Genomic DNA, 20,247 nt, shown 5'->3' with positions numbered 1-20,247 from the left:
TTAATTGAAACCCTCAATGACTTTCGAATAACTCAGCATCATCTCAGGATCCAAAAATTTAATTAATGGAGAAATAGCCTCAATTCTTACCATCCACAAAATGGATCCAGACAACTGTTCAAACTGATGGGACCCACTCCATCGAGATTTCACTGTGGCTAGACCAAAATCACCTATTTTTACTGTGAGGTCTTCATGAAGAAAAATATCTGAGGTGTAGTAAGTAAAGGAAAACAATAGATCCCATTTTCCTATCAGAGCAACAAGCATTAGGAAAATTTTAGGTAAGAGATCTAATTTCTCTAATTCTGTAATACAATCATCTTCTTTTAAAAAGTATCATACTTCATATTTCATGTTAATAAATATATTTAAAAAAATAATTAGCTCTATTTGGTCCGTATGACCTGCTTTTAAGATTTTTCGGTCTTGAAATGTGGTAGGATAAGGTGAGATGCTTTCCTAAGTTGATGGGGGACCTTGAAACTTCCCCACAGATTTTAGTAAGGTAGGCCCAAGTATTGTTTTGGCCCTGTGGGGAAGCTGTAAAAGCTCTTTGCCGGGACAAAGTCAGCTGGCAGACTCAAGATCTTAATCTGAGTTTATGGAAGAAGAAAAATTATGTTTCTCTCACCATACCGTTAAGTAACTTAGAGCCTTCAGCTACATCTCAACTACTGCTGAGCAAGGTCATAGCACTGAAAGACACGAACAGATAGCTACCTGTTTTATAGTGCTGATAGAATGTGAGCAATCAATCAAAAAAGTACCAACATCACAGACTTGATAGATGTTTTTGTAATGTTCAGAAAACAAAAATAGGGTGTAGTACTTTGCTCTACTATACTTTCATGCAAACCCATTAATTCTTTTTACAGTATATTGAACTTAGCATGAAAACTGTTTTTACATAATGTGAAGACAAAATGCAGAAGAAAAAGTCAGGATGTTTTCAAACTTCGCAGACAAATTTCAGGAAGGATACTATTACTCTTGAGGTCTCTGTGGATGATTGACTTGGCGTGTAAGTAACTGAAAAACAAAACATCATTTTAACCTGAGTAGGGCTAACGACTCTGGCCTCAAAATCTACAGAACACATATTGAGGGGTGTAAATACTTATTTAGAATCATGATACAAGTGCAAAACAGTACACTGTGATAATGCTTTTAAATAAGAAATATTAAAATAGACTGTAACTGAATTTAGGATTCTAGGAACATAGTAGTATTATGATTATAGCAAAAATCTTGTTTTCTATTAAGACTTTATCTTTTACTGTTTACCAATACAAACCTTTCACTCCAGTCAAGCCTATTTATCCATGTCCTATAAGTATTCCTTAATACTTAATCCCACCTGTGATTAATGCTCCCTTCCCACACCCATCCCCAATTATCTTTCATTCTATTCTGTTTATACCCATCCTTTAAGACAGCACATACACTCTAATTCCTGAGAAGCTTTCTAAGAGTAGCTCAACTGAAAGTGATCTTTCACTGTTCAGTGATATAATTATTATAACAACTTATTTTTTTCATCTGTGTATGTTCATTTTCTATTCAGCATGTAAACCCCACTAGAATATGAAAGTTTTACAAATTAAAAACATTTGAAAGATAGCATTATGTGTTCTTAAAATAGCTTCTTAAAATGAATGAGGAGCAAACTTCCTATATTATGGCCACAGTGAGTCTATTTTCAAGTCAAAGTTGAAATCATCCATGTTACCCCTCAGAACGCTTCAGTTCATTGAGGGAAAGGGCTGTGTCATACTTATTTCTGTTTACCCCCATTGCCTAGTACAGTGCTCGGCATGTGGTAAGTATTCAACACATCTGTTGAATCAACTAAAGTCAGACTTCATGCAGTAAGCTGAATCTCTCCTCAGACACCCAGAGAAAATTTAGCAGCTGATTGGACTGGTATGAGTGATGGTGGTGACAAGATGTTACCTTATCCAATTTCAAATTATAGTCTCTCTTCTTGATGCCCTCCCCTCCAATCATAATCACAATATGGAAAGTGAGCAAGACTGAAGGGAGGGATATTCTGATATTGTGTAGTCAGTAATCATTTGTCACTTAAAAATAATTAAAATCCCTAATAAGCAGAATTCACACATTTTTCAGTTGTGCTCTGTAGTGATCTAAATTCTATTTTTACTTAAGATTTTCCAGTTTCTCATGTTTTTGAAAAAATCAAATTTATTGAGGTATAATTTGCATGTGACACAAAATGCACCCAATTTTTATGTAGAGTTTAACAAGCTAACAAATTCATACTTATGCAATGACGAGCCATAATCAAGATGAAGAATATCCATCACTTCCAAAAGTTTCTTCATACATTTCTGAAAATTAAAAATACCCTCCTACGCTCAACCACTGATAATGATCTGTCACTAGAGATGTTTTCCCTTTTCTAGAATCTCATATAACAAAATCATACGGCTTCTTTTGCTCAGAATAATGACTCTGAGATTCCCACATTGGTTGCATGCAGTATTCTAGTGTATGGATACACCACAACTAATCCATTTACCTGTTGGACATTTTTGTTCCTGCTCTGGGGCAATTATGAATAAGATACTATGAACATTCATGTATAAGCCTTTGTTGTCAATCTGTTTTTATTTCCTTTGGGCAAATAGGATTAGAATTGATCACATGTAACTTTAAAAGAAACTGTCAAGTGGCTGTACCATTTAAGATCCTTACCAGCAATGTATAATAAGAGTTCTAGTTACTCTCCATCCTTGCAAATACTTGGTACTGTTGATTTTGGTTATAAGCATTCTAATGGGTATGTAGTGTTGTCCTGTAGTTTTAAATCCCCTCTCCCTATAGCCTAATGATGTTCAACATCTTTGCATGTGCTTATTTGTCTTTCTTATATCCTTTTTAATAAAGTAACCCGATCTTTTGTCCATTTTCTCACTAGATAGTTTGTCTTATTACTGAGTTGTAATAGTTCTTTATATATTTTGGATACAAGTCTTTTAATCAGGTAATACAGCCTACGAACATTTCTTCAAGTCGGTGGCTTGAGTTTTTGTTTTCTTAACAGTGCCTTTCAAAAAGCAAAAGTTTTGAGTTTTGATAAAGTACAATTGATGAATTTTTTCTTTAACGATCCTTATTTTTTGTGTCGTATGAAATATCTGCCTATCTTTAGGCTACAAAGATATTTCTTCTAGAAGTTTCAGATTTTCGGCTTTTAGTTTGTTTGATCCATTTCTAATTAATACGTCTTTTGTCAGGTAAGAGTTAGTGATTTATTTATTTATTTATTCTATATGGCTATGAAGTTGTTCCAGAAACAGTTGTTGAAAAGACTATTCTTCCCATATGAATTGCCTTGGCATCTTGTTGAAAAAAACAAACAAAAACTGACCACAGGCACCACAGGATAATGGCTGTATTTCTAGGCTTTCTATTCATTTTTCTTGATTTATGTATTAATCCTTATGCCAGTAACACAGTCTTGATATGGTAGCTATATATAAAGTTTTGACATTTCATACCAGAAGTTCAACTTTTTTTCCCCAAAACTGTCTTTTGACTATTCCAACCATTGCATTTCTATATACCTTTTGATCAACTTATCAATTTCTACAAAAAAACCTGCTGAATTTCTGATTAGGATTACACTGAGTCTATAACTTCAATGTGGAAAGAACTGACATCTTGATATTGAGTCTTCTATTCCATGAACATGATATTTCTATGCCTTTTTTATTTCCTAGTTGGGGCCTACATTAGAGAGAGTACAATCCCCTTTGGAAATACTCTCATCATAGCTTCTAAGTAGAATACTGGCCTGAAGAGAATAAAAGAGGATGAATTATAAGCATGGAATATCATAGTACTGATGGACTAGCAAAAACTATGTTTTAAAATCATTTTTTAAGTTCATTTTAAACATTTATAAGCCCAAACGCATAACATCAGAAACATGATATTTATTTATGTATAAGAGCAAGGTAACTCAATGGGGGAAAGGAGTCTTCTCAACAAATATTATAGCTGGAACAACTGGAGAAATACTGGGGAAAAAATTCAACTTTTATCTTATACCACACATAAAAATCAATTTCAAGTGGACTGAAGACCTAACACTAAAAGCTATAAAACTAAAAACTATATAATTTCTGTAAGAAAATAGAATTTCTATCACCCTCTTGTACATGTATAGCATTTTTAAGTTTTCAGGATATTTTTACATCACTTGGTTTCATAACCTTCATGTTTCTTTGTGAGGCAAGCAAAGTCAGTAACTCCACTTCTGCTGGTGAGAAGACCAGAGCCCAGAGAACTTCAGTGACATCACCAGAGGCAGAGTGGGAAGGACATGGGTTCTAAGACACATTTGGGTCTGGATCCCAACTATGTCACCTACCAGCCATGTAACCTCAGGTATGCTGCATGATCTCTCTAAGCTTTGTATTTCTAATCCGTAAAATGGAGGTAATATGCTTATCTTTTTGGGTTCTCTCATTACTTAACATACTTATTGAAAGCCCAGACATGCTAATCAACAACTGCTCTAAGAGAGAAAGCAGAAAAACTTTACCCTCAAGGTGCTTACATTTTAGTATAAAAGAGAAAAATTAAAAGATCTATCAGTAGATTATGTAAGATTCTACAAGTGGGGGCCAGGAAATGCTGTTACAGAGGGCTGTAAATTTAGGGCAGGAAAGGCCTCTTTTCAAAGGACATTTTGAGTAAAGACTCAAAGAGAGAGCGAGAGACTCATGCAAATATGGGGTAAGAACACAGCAGGCAGAGGGACTAGCAAGGGCAAGTCCCTGAGGCAGGCATGCGTTTCCCATAATCTCAGAATGGCAAGAAGGCAAATGTGATTTGGAACAGAGGGAACAAGAGGCAGAGGAGTAGTTAAAGAGTTGAGAGAGGCAAAAGAAAAGGCAGTGGGGGAGAGAGGGTTGTGGTGGTGGTCACACTGAGAAAGGCCTATTGTAAGGACCCTGGTTTTCTTTCTGAGTAAAATGTAAAGACACTGGCAGAGCAGAGGAACAATATAATCTGACCTATGTCTTAAAAGGACCACTCTGGCTACTACTGTGTTAAGCTATGATGAGAGTAATTCCAAAGGGGATTGTACTTTCTCTAATGTAGGTCCCAGCTAGGAAATAAAAAAGACATAGAAATATCATGTTCATGGAATAGAAGACTCAGTATCATGAAGACGTCAGTTTTTCCCGCATTGAAGTATAGACTCAACACTGTGTTGAAAATAAACTGAAGGTGGGATAAGGGTGGAAGCAGGACACTAATACAGGCAAGAGGTAATGGTGGCTTGAATAAGGGTGAATAAGTTGTAAGATTCTAGATATACTTAAAGATAGAGTGAACAGGAATTTGATAACAGATTGGCTGTGTAGAGAAAAAGAGACGAGTCAAAGATAACTATAAAATGTTAGACATAAGCAGCTTAATGAACAGAGCAGCCAGTTACTGAGATGAAAAGGAATGTAGGAAGAGCAGGCTTGAGGAAAAAAATTGGGACCTAAGCATTAAACATTAAATTTGGTATGTCTATTGGACAAGTAATGTGGAACAGAAAGTTGGATATAACAGTTTGGATTTCAGAGGAAATGAATTGGCTTGAGGCTGGCATAGAAATGGTAATAAAATGGTAACTCCAAGCCATGAAACTGGATGAGATCATCAAGGGAATGGAAATCCCTGAGATCCCAAAATTTAGAGAGGTTAAGGAGTTGAGGAAGATCTAGTTGAGAAGAAGCAGATAGTAAATAGAAGGAAAATCAAGAGAATATGCTTGAAAGCAGTGCTTCTCAAACTTGAAAATGATTTGGGTTCCTATTAAAATGTAGTCTCCAATTCAGTAGGCTTGGGGTAGTACCTAAAATTCAGCAGTTTTAAAAGGCTCCCAGGTGGTAGAGAACAACTCAGAACACATTTTGAGTAGCAAGGGATTAAGAGTGGGTTTCAGAAGGGTGTGAAAACTGCATTGTATCTTTCTTTTTCTAAATTGAAGTATAGTTGATATACAATCAATACTATATTGGTTTCAAGTATACAACAGAGTGATTAGTGATTCAACCATTATCTACATTATTAAATGTTCATCCCAACTAATATAGTTAACATCTGACAATATAGAAAGATGTTACAGAACTACTGACTATACTCTCTATGCTGTACTTTCCATCCCCATGACTAATTTACATCATGACTGAGATTCTGTACCTCTTGCATCATGTGTTTCTGATAGGTCAAGAGATTGAAGACTGAGAATTTAACCACTGGATCTAGCAACATATTAAGTATCTTATTAAATATTTCAGTGGAGTATCAGGGGCATAGTCCAGAGTGAGGCCCAAGATAAAAGGGGAGGAGGGAAATTAGAGAGTGAGTGCCAATAACTCTTTTGAGAAGTTTTTCTGTAAAGGAGAGAAAAGGAATGAGGTGAGCTGGAGAGGGAAGTAGGATCAAGGAGGGGACCTCCACAACTTTCTTATGAAAATTTTAAAATATAGAGAAAAGTTGAAAGAACAGTACAATAAACACCCTATGCTCTCCACTTAGATTCAACCGTTGTCAACATTCTGCCAAATGTGCATTTTAAGAAAGATGTTTTAAAATGGGAGAAAATCAGTAGAAAAGTTAAACCTAATGATGAACAGGGTAGATTTACTTACAAGATGTCAGTGAGTAAGGGAAAGATAGGATTGGATCTAGTCACAAAATGGAAGGGTTGGCTTCTACTCTTAGTGTTAAGGAAGAAAAAGTGAGCATGGATGTGGGCAGGTGGGTAGATGATGTGATGGGGTGCTTCTAATTTTCTTAATGAAATGGCAAGCAAGGTCACTACAAGACTGTTCCTGAAACAGAGGTGTTGGAGGTTTGATGACAGAGGAGGTACAACAGTGTCTAGGAGAAAGGACGAGCGAATGAATCAGGGAACTGAAAGTCTGACTGCTGTGTGACATTAAGGGCCCACTTGAGGTGCTGAAAGGATTGACTCAACTGGAGAAGCAGGTTTGGTGTACAGGGTAAGGGAATGCACTCTGAAGCCAAAGTGCCTGGGGAAGGTACCTGAACTTTCTATACCCTAGTTTTTTCGTCAGTAAATGGGGAATAGAATCTACCTCACAGGGTTGTTGAGGATTAAATGAGGTAGTACCTATAAAGTACACAAAACAATGTCTGTCACACAGTAAGTCCTATATGATTGCTAAATATGTTACTGTATATAAAAAAACCCACAGAACATAGTTGATATAAAAAAAAATAGGGACAGTGAGTTACCAGTATGTGGCAGAGCTTAGGTGAGAGCATATTTACTGACCAGTAAAGATGTGTAAAATAAGGCAAAATCAGTATAACCCATTTAAAAAACAACAATCACTGTGTATAATAAAATACAGAATTCTGAAAGGATATAAATATACATCAAAATATTAATGGTAATGATCTCAGTGGATTACTTGTATTTATTCTTATTTATACTGAATTTTCTGTAATGATTATATATTTGCTTATAACTTTTGTTTTGGAAATAAGAAAAACTGGAACAAATGCTAATGTAGAAATCACTCATATTCTCACCATAATCAATCCTGTAAAATTTTTTACATATTTTCCTGTCTTTTTTCAAAGTTTATTCTTATAAAAAGATTATGAAAGTAAAACATAACTGTAGTCTTTTTTATTACTAAAATAATTGGAATGTTCTAGGGAAAGCTGAAGTGATTCTCTCCTAGATAGTAGACCCCATCCTGACTCCATTTTGCCATTCATGCAAAACCTATTGAGCTTAATATATATCTTCTAATCCCTACTTTAAAAAAAAACCAAATAGAAATATGTTTTGTTTTTAGAATTTTAAGTGGTCTCATGATGTGGCTTGCTTTTCTCAGTTGATATCATATTTTAAAGTTGATGCTGATACATACAGAATTCACTTCTACTGTATACTATTTCCCTGCACATACATGCCAATATTTTATTTATCCAGTCCTCTTAAGATAGCATTTGTTTTCAATTTTTCACTATTGTATATTTTCCTGTAATACATCTCTTCCCATACATATCTCTTGGAACAAAGGCTGGTGTTTCTAGGGGACAAACCAGGCATGTTCCATGGTAGCATCCCAAAATACTAAAACCTGATAAAATCAAGGGTGGTTGGTTGCCATGAGTGTCCCAGTAAGCAGTTCCCCTAGTCTACCAACACTTGATCTTGTCAGAACTCATTTTTCCAATTCCAGCAGGTGAAAAATAGGACTTCATTGTTTCACTCTGCATTTTTCAGATTATAAGCATCTTATTTGTTTCATCCAGAAGAATCATTTCATTATAATTATTCTTTGATCAATTAGGATTATTTTCCATCATTTGTACATTTTCCACCTTTCAGCTGCAACTCTTCTTTTAATAAGTTTATGAATAAAGGAAGTGTGTTCATTTTACATTAATAACTAAGCTACAGACTTTATTTGGATTTCATAAGGTTTCACATGCATAGTAATGCATTTTTTTTGGTGTACAGTCAATGAAATTTTATCACATGCATAGATTCATGTAATCCTCACCCCACTAGGACACAGAACTGTTCTATATTCTCAAAGGAACTTCCTTGTGCTACCCCTCTATAGCCATGTCCTCCTCCAACTCTAAGCCCTGGTAACCACAAATCTGTTATCTATCATTATAATTTTATAATTTTAAGAATGTTATACACATGGAATGATACTGTAACCTTTTGAGACTGGCTTTTTTAAATTAAGGTATTGTTGATCCTATGAAGGTTTCACACTCACAATGTTGTGGTTATGACATTCACCCATATTATCAAGCTCACCTCCCTGACACCCCATTGCAGTCACTGTCCATCAGCATAGGAAGTTGCTATAGACTCACTACTTGTTTTTTCTGTGCTTTACTGCCTTCCCTGTGACCTCCCTACATGGTGTGCTAATCATTATGCCCCTTAATCCGCTTCTCCTCCCTCCTCACTGCCCTCCCCACCCTCTTTCCTTTGGTAACATATAGTCCCTTCTGTGAGTCTACTACTTTGTTGTTGCACTCCACAAATGAGTGAAATAACGAGGTTTTTGTCTATCTCCACCTGGCTTCTTTCACTGAGCATAATACCCTCTAGCTCCATTCATGTTGGTGCAAATGCTGGGATTTTTTTTCTTCTTATGACTGAATAATATTCCATTGTGTATATGTACCACTTAGTTCTTCTTTATACATTCATCTACCAATGGATACTTAGGTTGCTTCCATAACTTGGCTATTGTAAATAGTGCTACAAAAGCATAGAGTGCATGTGTCTTTTTGAATCTGGGATTTTGTTTTCTTTGGGTAAATTCCTAGGAGTGGAATTCCTGGGTCAAACTGTATTTCTATTTTTAGTTTTTTGAGGAACCTCCATGTTGCTTTCCACAATGGCTGAACTAATATACATTCCCACCAACAGTGCAGGAGGGTTCCCTTTTCTCCCCATCCTCGCCAGCATTTGTTGTTCCTTGTCTTGTCGATGTTGGCCATCCTAACTAGTGTGAGATGGTATCTCACTGTGGTTTTAATTTGCATTTCCCTGATGATTAGTGATGTGGGGCATCTTTTCATGTGCCTGTTGGCCATCTGAAATTCTTCTTTGGAGAAGTGTCTGTTTACATCCTCTGCCCATTTCTTAATTGGGTTATTTGCTTTTTGGGTGTTGGGGGTGTGACTTCTTTACATATTCTGGATGATAACCCCTTGTCAGATATGTCTTTTACAAATATATTCTCCCATACTTTAGGATGCCTTTTTGTTCTGTTGATGGTATCCTTTGCCATACAGAAACTTATTAGTTTGATGTAGTCCCAAGTGCTCATTTTTACTTTTCTTTCCCTTGCTCAAGGAGATGCGTTCAGGAAGAAGTTGCTCATGCTCATATTCAGGAGATTTTTGCCTATGTTGTCTTCTAAGAGTTCTATGGTTTCATGACTTACATTCAGGTCTTTGATCCATTTCGAGTTTACTTTTGTGTGTGGGGTTAAACAATAATCCAGTTTTATTCTCTTGCATGTAGCTGTCCAGTTTTGCCAACACCAACTGTTGAAGAGGCTGTCATTTTTCCATTGTATATCCATGGCTCCTTTAATGTATATGATTGCCCATATACAGTTTGGTTTATATCAGGGCTCTCTAGTCTGTTCCATAGGCCTATGGTTGTTCTTATGCCAGTACCAAATTGTCTTGATTACTGTGGCTTTGTAGTAGAGGTTGAAGTTGGGAAGTGAGATCCCCCCGACTTTATTCTTCCTTCTCAGGATTGCTGTGGCTATTCGGGGTCTTTTGTGGTTCCATATGAATTTTAGAACAATTTGCTCCAGTTCATTGAAGAATGCTGTTGGTATTTTGATAGGGACTGCATTATATTGTAGATTGCTTTAGGCGGGATGGCCATTTTGACAATATTAATTCTTCCTATCCCTGAGCATGGGATGTGTTTCCATTTATTGTTTTCTTCTTTATTTTCTCTCATGAGTGTCTTGTAGTTTTCAGAGTATAGGTCTTTCACTTCCTTGGTTACTTATATACCAAGGTATTTTATTCTTTTTGATGCGATTGTAAATGGAATTGTTTTCCTGATTTCTCTTTTCTGCTAGTTCATCATTAGTGTATAGGAATACAACAGATTTGTATATTAGTTTTGTATCCCGCAACTTTGCTGAATTCAGATATCAGATCTAGTAGTTATGGAGTGGATTCTTTAGGGTTTTTTATGTACAATCCCACGTCATCTGCAAACAGGGACAGTTTGACTTCTCCTTTGCCAATCTGGATGCCTTTTATTTCTTTGTGTTGTCTGATTGCCATGGCTAGGACCTCCAGTACTATGTCTGAGAAACTGGTTGGTACAATTTCAATCTTTTTGAATTTACTGAGGCTCTTTTTGTGGCCTAGTATATGATCTATTCTTGAAAATGTTCCATGTGCACTTGAGAAGAATGTGTATCCTGCTGCTTTTGGATGTAGAGTTCTGTAGATGTCTGTTAGGTCCATCTGTTCTAATGTGCTGTTCAGTACCTCTGTCTCCTTACTTATTTTTGTCTGGTTGATCTGTCCTTCAGAGTGAGTGGAGTGTTGAAGTCTCCTAGAATGAATGCATTACTTTCTATTTCCCCTTTTAATTCTGGTAGTATTTGTTTCACATATGTACGTGCTCCTGTGTTTTGGCACTTACATATTTATAATGGTTATATCTTCTTGTTGGATTGACCCCTTAATCAGTATGTTATGTAATGTCCTTCTTTGTCTCTTGTGACTTTCTTTGTTTTGAAGTCTATTTTGTCTGATACAAGTACTGCAACTCCTGCTTCTTTTTCCCTATTATTATTGCATGAAATATCTTTTTCCATCCTTTGACTTTTAGTCTCTGTATGTCTTTGAGTTTAAAGTGAGTGTCTTGTAGGTAGCATATAGATGAGTCTTGTTTTTTTATCCATTCAGTGACTCTATGTCTTTTGATTGGTGAATTCAGTCCATTTACATTTAGGGTAATTATCAATAGGTATATACTTATTACCATTGCAGGCTTTAGATTCGTGGTTACCAAAGGTTCAAGGTTAACTTCCTTACTATCTAAGACTCTAAGTTAACTCACTTAGTATGCAATTACAAACACTATCTAAAGGTTCTTTTTTTCTCCTCCTTTTCTTCCTCCTCCATTCTTTATATATTAGGTATCATATTCTGTACTCTCTGTCTATCCCTTGATTGACTTTGGGGATATTTGATTTAATTTTTGCATTTGCTTAGTAATTTACTGTTCTACTTTCTTTACTGTGGTTTTATTACCTCTGGTGACAGCTATTAAACTTTAGGAACATTTCCATCTATAGCAGTCCCTCCAAAATACACTGTAGAGATGGTTTGTTGGGAGGTCAATTCTCTCAGCTTTTGCTTATCTGGAAATTGTTTAATCCCTCCTTCAAATTTAAATGATAATCTTGCTGGATAAAGTATTCTTGGTTCGAGGCCCTTCTGCCTCACTGCATCAGATACATCATGCCACTCCCTTCTGGCCTGTAAGGTTTCTGCTGAGAAGTCTGATGATAGCCTGTTGGGCTTTCCTTTGTATGTGATCTTATTTCTCTCTCTGGCTGCTTTTAATAGTCTGTCCTTATCCTTGATCTTTGCCATTTTAATTAGTTTATGTCTTGGTGTTGTCCTCCTTGGGTCCTTTGTGTTAGGAGATCTGTGCACCTCTATGGCCTGAGAGACTATCTCCTTCCCCAGATTAGGGAAGTTTTAAGCAATTACCTCCTCAATGACACTTTTTAGCCCTTTTTATCTCTCTTCTTCTTCTGGTACTCCTATAATGAGAATATTGTTCCGTTTGGATGGTCACACAGTTTTCTCAATATTCTTTCATTCTTAGAGATCCTTTTTTCTCTCTATGCCTCAGCTTCTTTGTATTCCTCTTCTCTAATTTCTATTTCATTTATTATCTCCTCCACCATATCTAATCTGCTTTTGATACCCTCCACTGTGCTCTTCAGTGATTTGGATCTCTGACTGGAATTCATTCCTGAGTTCTTGAATATTTTTCTGTACCTCCATGAGCATGTTAATGATTTTTATTTTGATATCCCTTTCAGTAAGATTCATGAGACCGATTTCATTTGAATCTTTCTCAGGTGTTGTATTCATCATTTTGCTTTGAACCAGGTTTCTTTGGCATTTCATATTTGTATATGGCGCCCTCTAGTGCCCAGAAGCTCTACTCTCTTTAGCTGCTCAGCCCCTGAGGCAATGTCGGGGGTTGCAGGGGAGCAGTAATGGTGCCTGGGGGGAGGAAAGAGTTGTTTCCTGCTTCTGGGCTGCTATGCCTGCCTCCACTGCCAAAACCAGTGGGCTGAGCACACAGGTATAAGAGTCTGTGCTTTGCGTTTGTAGTTGCTGTAGACGGGGCTTCCCTCTGGCTGGCCTAACACCAGGGTAGGGTTTGGTGGTTTGTGTGCCAGGTGGGGCTGTCCGGGAGAAAGGCACAGTAGGCTGCATATCATGGAGGGGGTCCTTCAAGCTGTGTAGCCAGACAGGGAGCTGGAGTGCCTAAAAATTGAGAAAGTTCCCAATATGCTGGGCAGAGTGCACCTGGACAATTCCGTCTACCTGTCCTTTCTCCTGAGCAGTAAGTTCAGTGCAATCCTTGCCCCTTTAGCAGCCCTCTTGCTATTAGGAAGTCTCTCAGACTGCCTGCCTTTCTTTTGTCCCAGAGCAGCCAGAGTTGGATCCCTGCTTTCCACAAGCAGCTGGAATCTCAGTCTCTCCAGGAATTCTGTCTGTCGTAGCTTTCCAACCCCCTAATCATAAGAGTACCAACGAAGCACCATGAAATGTAGGTCTGTGCTCCGAGAGCAGATCTCCATAGTTAGGTACTCAGTAGTCCCAGGCTTCCAAAACCTCCCCACTCCGTTTCTCTTCCTCCCGCTGGGGAGCTGGGCTGGGGGAAGGGCTGGGGTCCCACAAGACCACGGCTTTGGTACGTTACCCAGTTCCATGAGGTTTATTCTTTTCTCCAGGTGTATGCAGTTTGGCACAGCTCTCTTTCCTGTTGCTCTTTCAGGATTAGCTATATTGATTATATTTTCATATTATATGCGGTTTTAGGAGGAAGCCTCTGTCTCACCTCCCACACCACCATCTTTAATCCATCTCTACAGAGACAATCTTACTCAAACTAAGTAAGGGACTACAAAACTGTCCAGATGCTTTGAGCATAGATAGGGGCTTTTTGTCTTTGAGTTTCCATATACAGTGATCTAGGTGGAATTCCTGATGTCACTACCTTTGGGCCTTTCCTTTTTGCTGGTAAGATCCAATCCTGTGCCTGAAGGGTAAGGTTTGGTTGATAGCATTCCAAGAAACACCTGAAAAGAGGATGTTGAGGAACTCTCCATCCATCATTCAGGAAGCAGGCATGCAATCCCCGTTTCCAGTAAAGTATGCACGTCTGTGTCCACAGATATCTGCTTTCCCCTCTCCCAAGAACGTACCTCCACTCCACTGCCAGGGTAGGAATAGTTACCTGTGGCATAGAAGGGATTCAGAGAAGCTTTTCGGCCAGGTCTTTTCAATCACATACTCTTTCCTCTGGAGACACCTGGCACTGCCAATTCCTGAGAGTTCTGAGGATTCTGCAGTACTAATCAGGTTGGATTTCATTTTCCCCACTCTTAACTAATGATTTAGCTTTTTATGTTGTACTAAATCCATTATCACTTCTTCATCTGCTTTCTAGTTTCTAAAATGTTGCTATTGTTTTCTTCCTGTTATCTCCACCCTTACATGTTCATGCTTTAAAAAACTTCCTTTATTATAGTTTTAATGGAGTTTCAAAAGATAAAAAAAATCTGTCACCTTAACCTGAAACCCATGTAGCCTTTTAAATAAGATTTTCAATCTGCCAAAATTTTCAGAAATTAAAGATGTGTTAGTACATTTAACCAGTTGCATATTATTATCTTAAAAGGAATAAAAAGGAAAAAAGGAATTGTATCTTCTTTGGTTAAATTAAGCTAGTAATAAAAAATATATTCTGCTAGAACTCTTAAAATGTATAATTTAAGCTTTTTCAGCTATTAAAATCTAGTTTAAACTGATGAGATGATCAATATTCACAGCCAGCTATACTCATTATATAGTGAAAGATACTTGAAATTGTAAGCAAACATTTCATAGTAGATTAATAGACTATAAATATTTACACATATAGATTCCAAACTATAAAACAATGGGAAAATACTACCTCTTTACTGACTATTCCCAGACTACCAAACTATTCCATTCTGGTGGTATTCTCTACTGTCAACATCTTGTCTTAATCAATAGTGGCATGTCACTGCCCCATCACTGTTTCTAAAAACAATTTTTAATATTATTCTTTTCCCCTCTGCTATTCTTTTATTACTTCTTTGACTATTTTTCCTTTCTTGAATATTTCTCAATTTTGATTTAAGAAGGACTTGGCTTCTCTCTTTGATGGAAGGCAAATATATCAATAATAAGCAGTTGTATGTAATCTTATTTTCATTTTTTTAATTCAACAGATATGTATTGAGTACCTATAATAGGCCAGGACCCATTCTAGGCATTAGGGATAAAGTATGCATGATCTTTATCCAAAGCCACTGATCTCACCCAGCTTACAGACTAGTGGGGGTGACAGACAATAAACAAATTATGTCATATGGAACTTGTTATTAAAAAAAACCCCACAAAAACAAGGATAGGATATAAACAATGACAGGCAGGGTAAGAAACAGTTAGCTATATAAGGTAATCAGAGAAGGCTTCTTTTAAAAGGTAACATTTGAACAGAGATAAAAGGGAGAAGTTCTATGAATATTTGTGGAATGAATATCCCAAAGAGAAAAATAACAAGTAGAAAGGCCCTATGGAGGGAACACGCTTGGCCTGCTGAAGAAACAGAAAAAAGACCAGCGGGTGGGAGCAGAACAAGCTTTATTTCTCTATGAACATTTACTATTTTTGCCATGGCTTACTTTTAACAAGGTTTTAATATAACCTTTCAGATTTGAACAGATTCAGATTCTAACTTACATAAAAGGCTGAGAGTATTTTAAGTCTAGTGGATAAGTGGGAATGTTACTGAATGTTTGCTGCAATAAGCATATTGGCTAAACACAGTCTTGTAAACAATCTAAATTATATATATATATATATATATTTTATGTATATATGTATATAATTATATATGTACACACACACATGTATGGAGAGCCTAGTTTTGTTTGAGTCAGAGAGGGTACCACAGTAGCAAGATTTAAGAACCAGATCTGGTTTTGAGTCCTGGTTCTATGCTTAGTGGCTACATGTGATCTTCAGTTAAAGTTCTAGGTGTTAGAACATATATACCCTTTTACCCTTTTATTCTAGTTTTATAATGAAAAAGTAGCATAGTGGGTTATCAGGGAAAGAATAACAGCTTGGAAGTCAGAATCTTGCTTAACACCTCTGCTGCCACTTATTAAATGTGTAACCTTAGATGAGTCATTTAAAAGCCTCAGTTTCCTTATCTGTAAAAAGAAAATAAAAATATCTACTTCAGATTACAAAAATTAAATGACATAATGACCTACACATGGGACAACTATCCTTATATACTATAAAATGTTGAATTAAGATACACACATATTTTTAAAGTACTGTTAAACTCTTATTTTTACTCATGGAAAATTTTTCATCTAAGTGCTTTCAAAATTTAATTTTATCTTTTGACTTTATCTATTCATTTGTACTTAGGAGTTGCATGCAAATTTATCCCTCCTAGTTAGCTACCCATTGTGGCCTTGGATAAACTTATAAAGTAATTTTCTATTTTTAAATTACTTTAAATAGCAAAATTAGTGGATACGAACAAAATCTGAAATCCTCAAAAAGGATTAGAATGCAGACTTTCATTATATTTTGTTATTTTATTTTGTGCAGATGGCATTTTGCAATAGAAAATATGGAACATGGAAAAATAATTTGAAAGGATAACTATTTTATATACTTCAATAACTGTTAATGACTTTTTAGAGGGGGCTTTTTTTCCCCTATTTCTGTTTTGTTTTTGAACCTTTATTGCTTAGTTAAATCACTGCATGCTAGACATATCACATATTTATTATCAAATACTTGATATATGTTTTAAAGACTACTGGAGAGAGACTATTTTATTTCTTCATATTACATCGATATTAGTTAAAAGTGTTTATATGTTGCTGGACAGTAATTTAGAAAGCAATCCAAAAGAATATGAGTTAAAACCTTTAAAATACTCTCAATGATCTTCAAAAGTAATTTACAAAAGATTTAACAGAATGGAACTTACTCCATGCCCTGTGCAGTCTGCCTTGCAATGTCTATAAGTTTGATCATCTCAAATTTGGTCTCAATGATGTGAAGATGGTGATATAAGCTGGAGCCTTCACACCACTGGGTAACAATAGCCAGCTGTGGCTTTGTTGAATAGCCCATGAAGAGTAGGATATTCACATGTCGAGTTTTCCTGAAAAAGAAATGTGACAGTATATATATATATGTGTGTGTATATATATACACACACATATATATATATATATACAGTAAATACCAATAAATTTAAAGTAAATCTTAAAAAAGAGGGCCAAAGCAGTCTGTTTATCAGTAAGATGTCAGAAAAAGGTATTTCAAAAAAAGGGAATAGGATAAATTTAGAAGAGACTTTAGAACTTAGTCTAACATCACACCCTTTTCAGAAATATCTTTTTAAATATACCTCATAGGCAACTAAACATTGCTTATGTACCTTCAATTCTGGAAGCTTAGCACTGAGACTATAGCCTAGTTTCTCTGCTTTTCTGTTTTTTTTTCAGTGGTTCTAGTATTAGAGATTTTTTGGGGGTTAAGAAAAAAATCATTTTCCTTTAATTTCCACCACTGGCTTCCCCGTTCTGCTTTCTGGAATAAAACAGAGCAAGTTTGTACCCTCTTGAACAAGACAGCCTTCTATGGACCCAAATATCCTTAGTTCTGTTGACTATTTCTCCTTAAATTACAGTCCTAGAATCTTCTTCATCTAAGTTCTCCTTGACAAGACATACTCTAATTTGTTATGTTCCTCAAATTCCAGGGCTTGATATGATTTCTAAATGTGTCCTGATCAGCTTAGAGTACTTTCAAGAGTATTATTTCCCAAAGCGGAGATATTATTTCTCATTATCAGAATACTTTATTTCCATAAACTCTCACTAGGATTAACTTTTCTATCAGCTGTACCAAATCACATTGTGTGTATCACTTGAAAGAATATAGTTATAGACAAAAATACCCAAACTATGTTATCCATTTTTAGTGCATGTGTAAAGCTAACAGTGGCTCATAAGCTGCTCACCTGAGTACTCCAACTTCATTTTTGAAGGCCTGTAACTGCTGAGGTGTTGGTGCTGTCACATTCAACATTTTTACTGCCACATCACCTAAAAGGTAATTGTCATTCAAATTTAAAAAAAATACTAAAAAGTCAAGTATTTTCACTAATTACCACAGCCTTAAATCCATACCATTATCAAACGGCAAATGAATTATATCTAATCTTCCTAAACTTCATTAATTTCTAAGAATTAAAACTAAGCTAACAATGGTAATACTATACTAGTATTTCAAAATACAATAAAAAAATACATACATATATATATATAATATATATGGGAAAGAAAGTCAACCTTGTTTTTCTTTCCCCTAGAGGTTTAGTTTAACCAATTAAGTATCCATGGTATTTTCCTGGTTAGTTAACAATATTAAATAGATGCACTTACAAACTGAATGTTAAAACTACAGATGACATGCCCAATGGAGTTTGACTAAAACAGCAAACTTCAAAACTTCATTAGAGTAGTTAACATTTTTTCAAAACGGGACCACTTGTTGCTTCTGCTTAGAAAAATTATTAAAATTGTAATTAAAAAAAAAAACAATGTGAAACAGGTAGAAGTCTCATACATTGCCAATGGTGTGTATATTACTTGAAACCCTTTCAGCAGTATCTACTAAAACTGAACATATGTGTGTCCAGTGGCCCCATAGTTCTTTCCTAGGGGAGGAACACCCAGCAAAAATGGACACATATGTTCACCAAACAATACTAAAAATAAGTATAGCAGCAGGATTTGTAATAGCCCCAAACTGGGAACTACTCAAATGCTCATCAAACGATAGAAATTATGTATGTTATAGCCACATAATGAACATTACAGAGAATGACCTACAACTAACTACACACAATAATAATGAATCTTAGGAACAACGTTGAGTGAAAGGGGCCAGACACAAGTGTGCATACTATATGATTTTTATTCAAGTCAAGAGAGTGGTTACCCTTGGGGGAGGGGAACAAGGGGAAGATCTCTAGAGTGCTGGTAATAGTCTGTTTATTAAACACAGTTTTCACTTTGTGAAGACTTCAGCTACTTGAACATCTACATGCACTTTTTTGCATGTATATTACACTTCAATGTAATTAAACTTAGGATTTTTCCTGATTATCAAAATAATACAATGCTCACTATAAAAAATTAAACATTTTGAAAACAAGGAACGAATAAAAATCTCCTATAGTCAAGTCACTCAGAAACAAATACTTATATGTATGAATACATACTATATGTATGCAGTATGAATATTTATGAGTACATATGAAAAGATGACCTAACAAGTACATATGAAAAGATAACATACTAAAATAATGACAGTCATTTAAAAAACTGTTAACATATATTTTTATGTAGCACCATAATATGGAAGATTATATATGCTGCTTTGTAGATTTAATATACCATGGATACCTATCCATATCAACAAATACAGACCTACCTTACCATTTTAATTTCTATATAATCATATATGGAGGCTATCAACTTATTTATCCAATCCTCTATTAATGGGCACTTATGAAATTTCCATTTTATTAATACTAAATCTCTAATGAACATGGTTGCACATACATCTGTTTGTTCCTATGCAATTACTTCCTCATTATGAAGTTCTACAAATGGATGCCAAATTGCCCTCCAGAAATTTGTAGCAATTTGTATTTTCCCACTGCAGCATGACAATCACAACTCTAAGCATGACCAATTTGAAAAAAACCTTTGTTCATTTGAGAGGCAAGTGATTTCTATTTTTTAAATTTGCAATTCAATTCAGTGAGACTCAACATTTTTTCTATGATTACTGGCTATTTCTTCCATTGGTAAGTGCATTTTTAGTATGTTTACTTGTGGCTTATAATACAAATACAATTATTAGCAGAAAGAGCTCTAAATCTAAAAGAACAAAATATTTTGGGGGCTAACTTACTTGGAGAATAGTCTTTAAAAATTATTACAATAATATAATGACAGGGGTCCTCGTTTCTCTGAATCCAGTTAGAAGCCTTTGGAAGATTCTTCAACCTGATCAAACAGCTTAATGATGCAAATTGTAAATATTCCCTTCGATTTTTTTTTTGGACAAAAGTTGTTAAAACATATGCTATTATTACAATTTTTAAGAAGCTCACCATATCACATACATACCGTGCCACTTTCCCTTGTAGACCGTCCCAAATGACCCAGATCCAATTCTTTGTCCCACTGTGATCTGCCCATCAGGAATCTCCCAATCGTCACTTGAATCTCGTCTACCAAGTGTTTTCTTGATAAAAACAGT

General features: G+C 35.7%; 1 protein-coding gene across 12 annotated transcripts in view; it reads right to left on the bottom strand.

The window, feature by feature from the left end:
- Positions 1 to 20,247, bottom strand: part of BRAF (B-Raf proto-oncogene, serine/threonine kinase) — a 159,769-nt gene that overhangs the window by 31,435 nt on the left and 108,087 nt on the right. For all 12 annotated transcript variants that reach the window (XM_073238336.1, XM_073238340.1, XM_073238333.1 and 9 more), the window contains 5 exons: positions 20,115 to 20,232; positions 17,933 to 18,017; positions 16,892 to 17,068; positions 986 to 1,032; positions 91 to 209 (listed from right to left, as the gene is read on the bottom strand). In XM_073238336.1, the coding sequence (XP_073094437.1) occupies positions 91 to 209; positions 986 to 1,032; positions 16,892 to 17,068; positions 17,933 to 18,017; positions 20,115 to 20,232 (546 nt within the window). The remainder of the gene's footprint in view (positions 1 to 90; positions 210 to 985; positions 1,033 to 16,891; positions 17,069 to 17,932; positions 18,018 to 20,114; positions 20,233 to 20,247) is intronic.

This window comes from Manis javanica, chromosome 6, assembly GCF_040802235.1.
Source record: "Manis javanica isolate MJ-LG chromosome 6, MJ_LKY, whole genome shotgun sequence".
Lineage (NCBI taxonomy): Eukaryota > Metazoa > Chordata > Mammalia > Pholidota > Manidae > Manis > Manis javanica.
The sequence above is the reverse complement of the archived record's forward strand: the minus strand, read 5'-3'. Positions and strand labels throughout refer to the sequence as shown.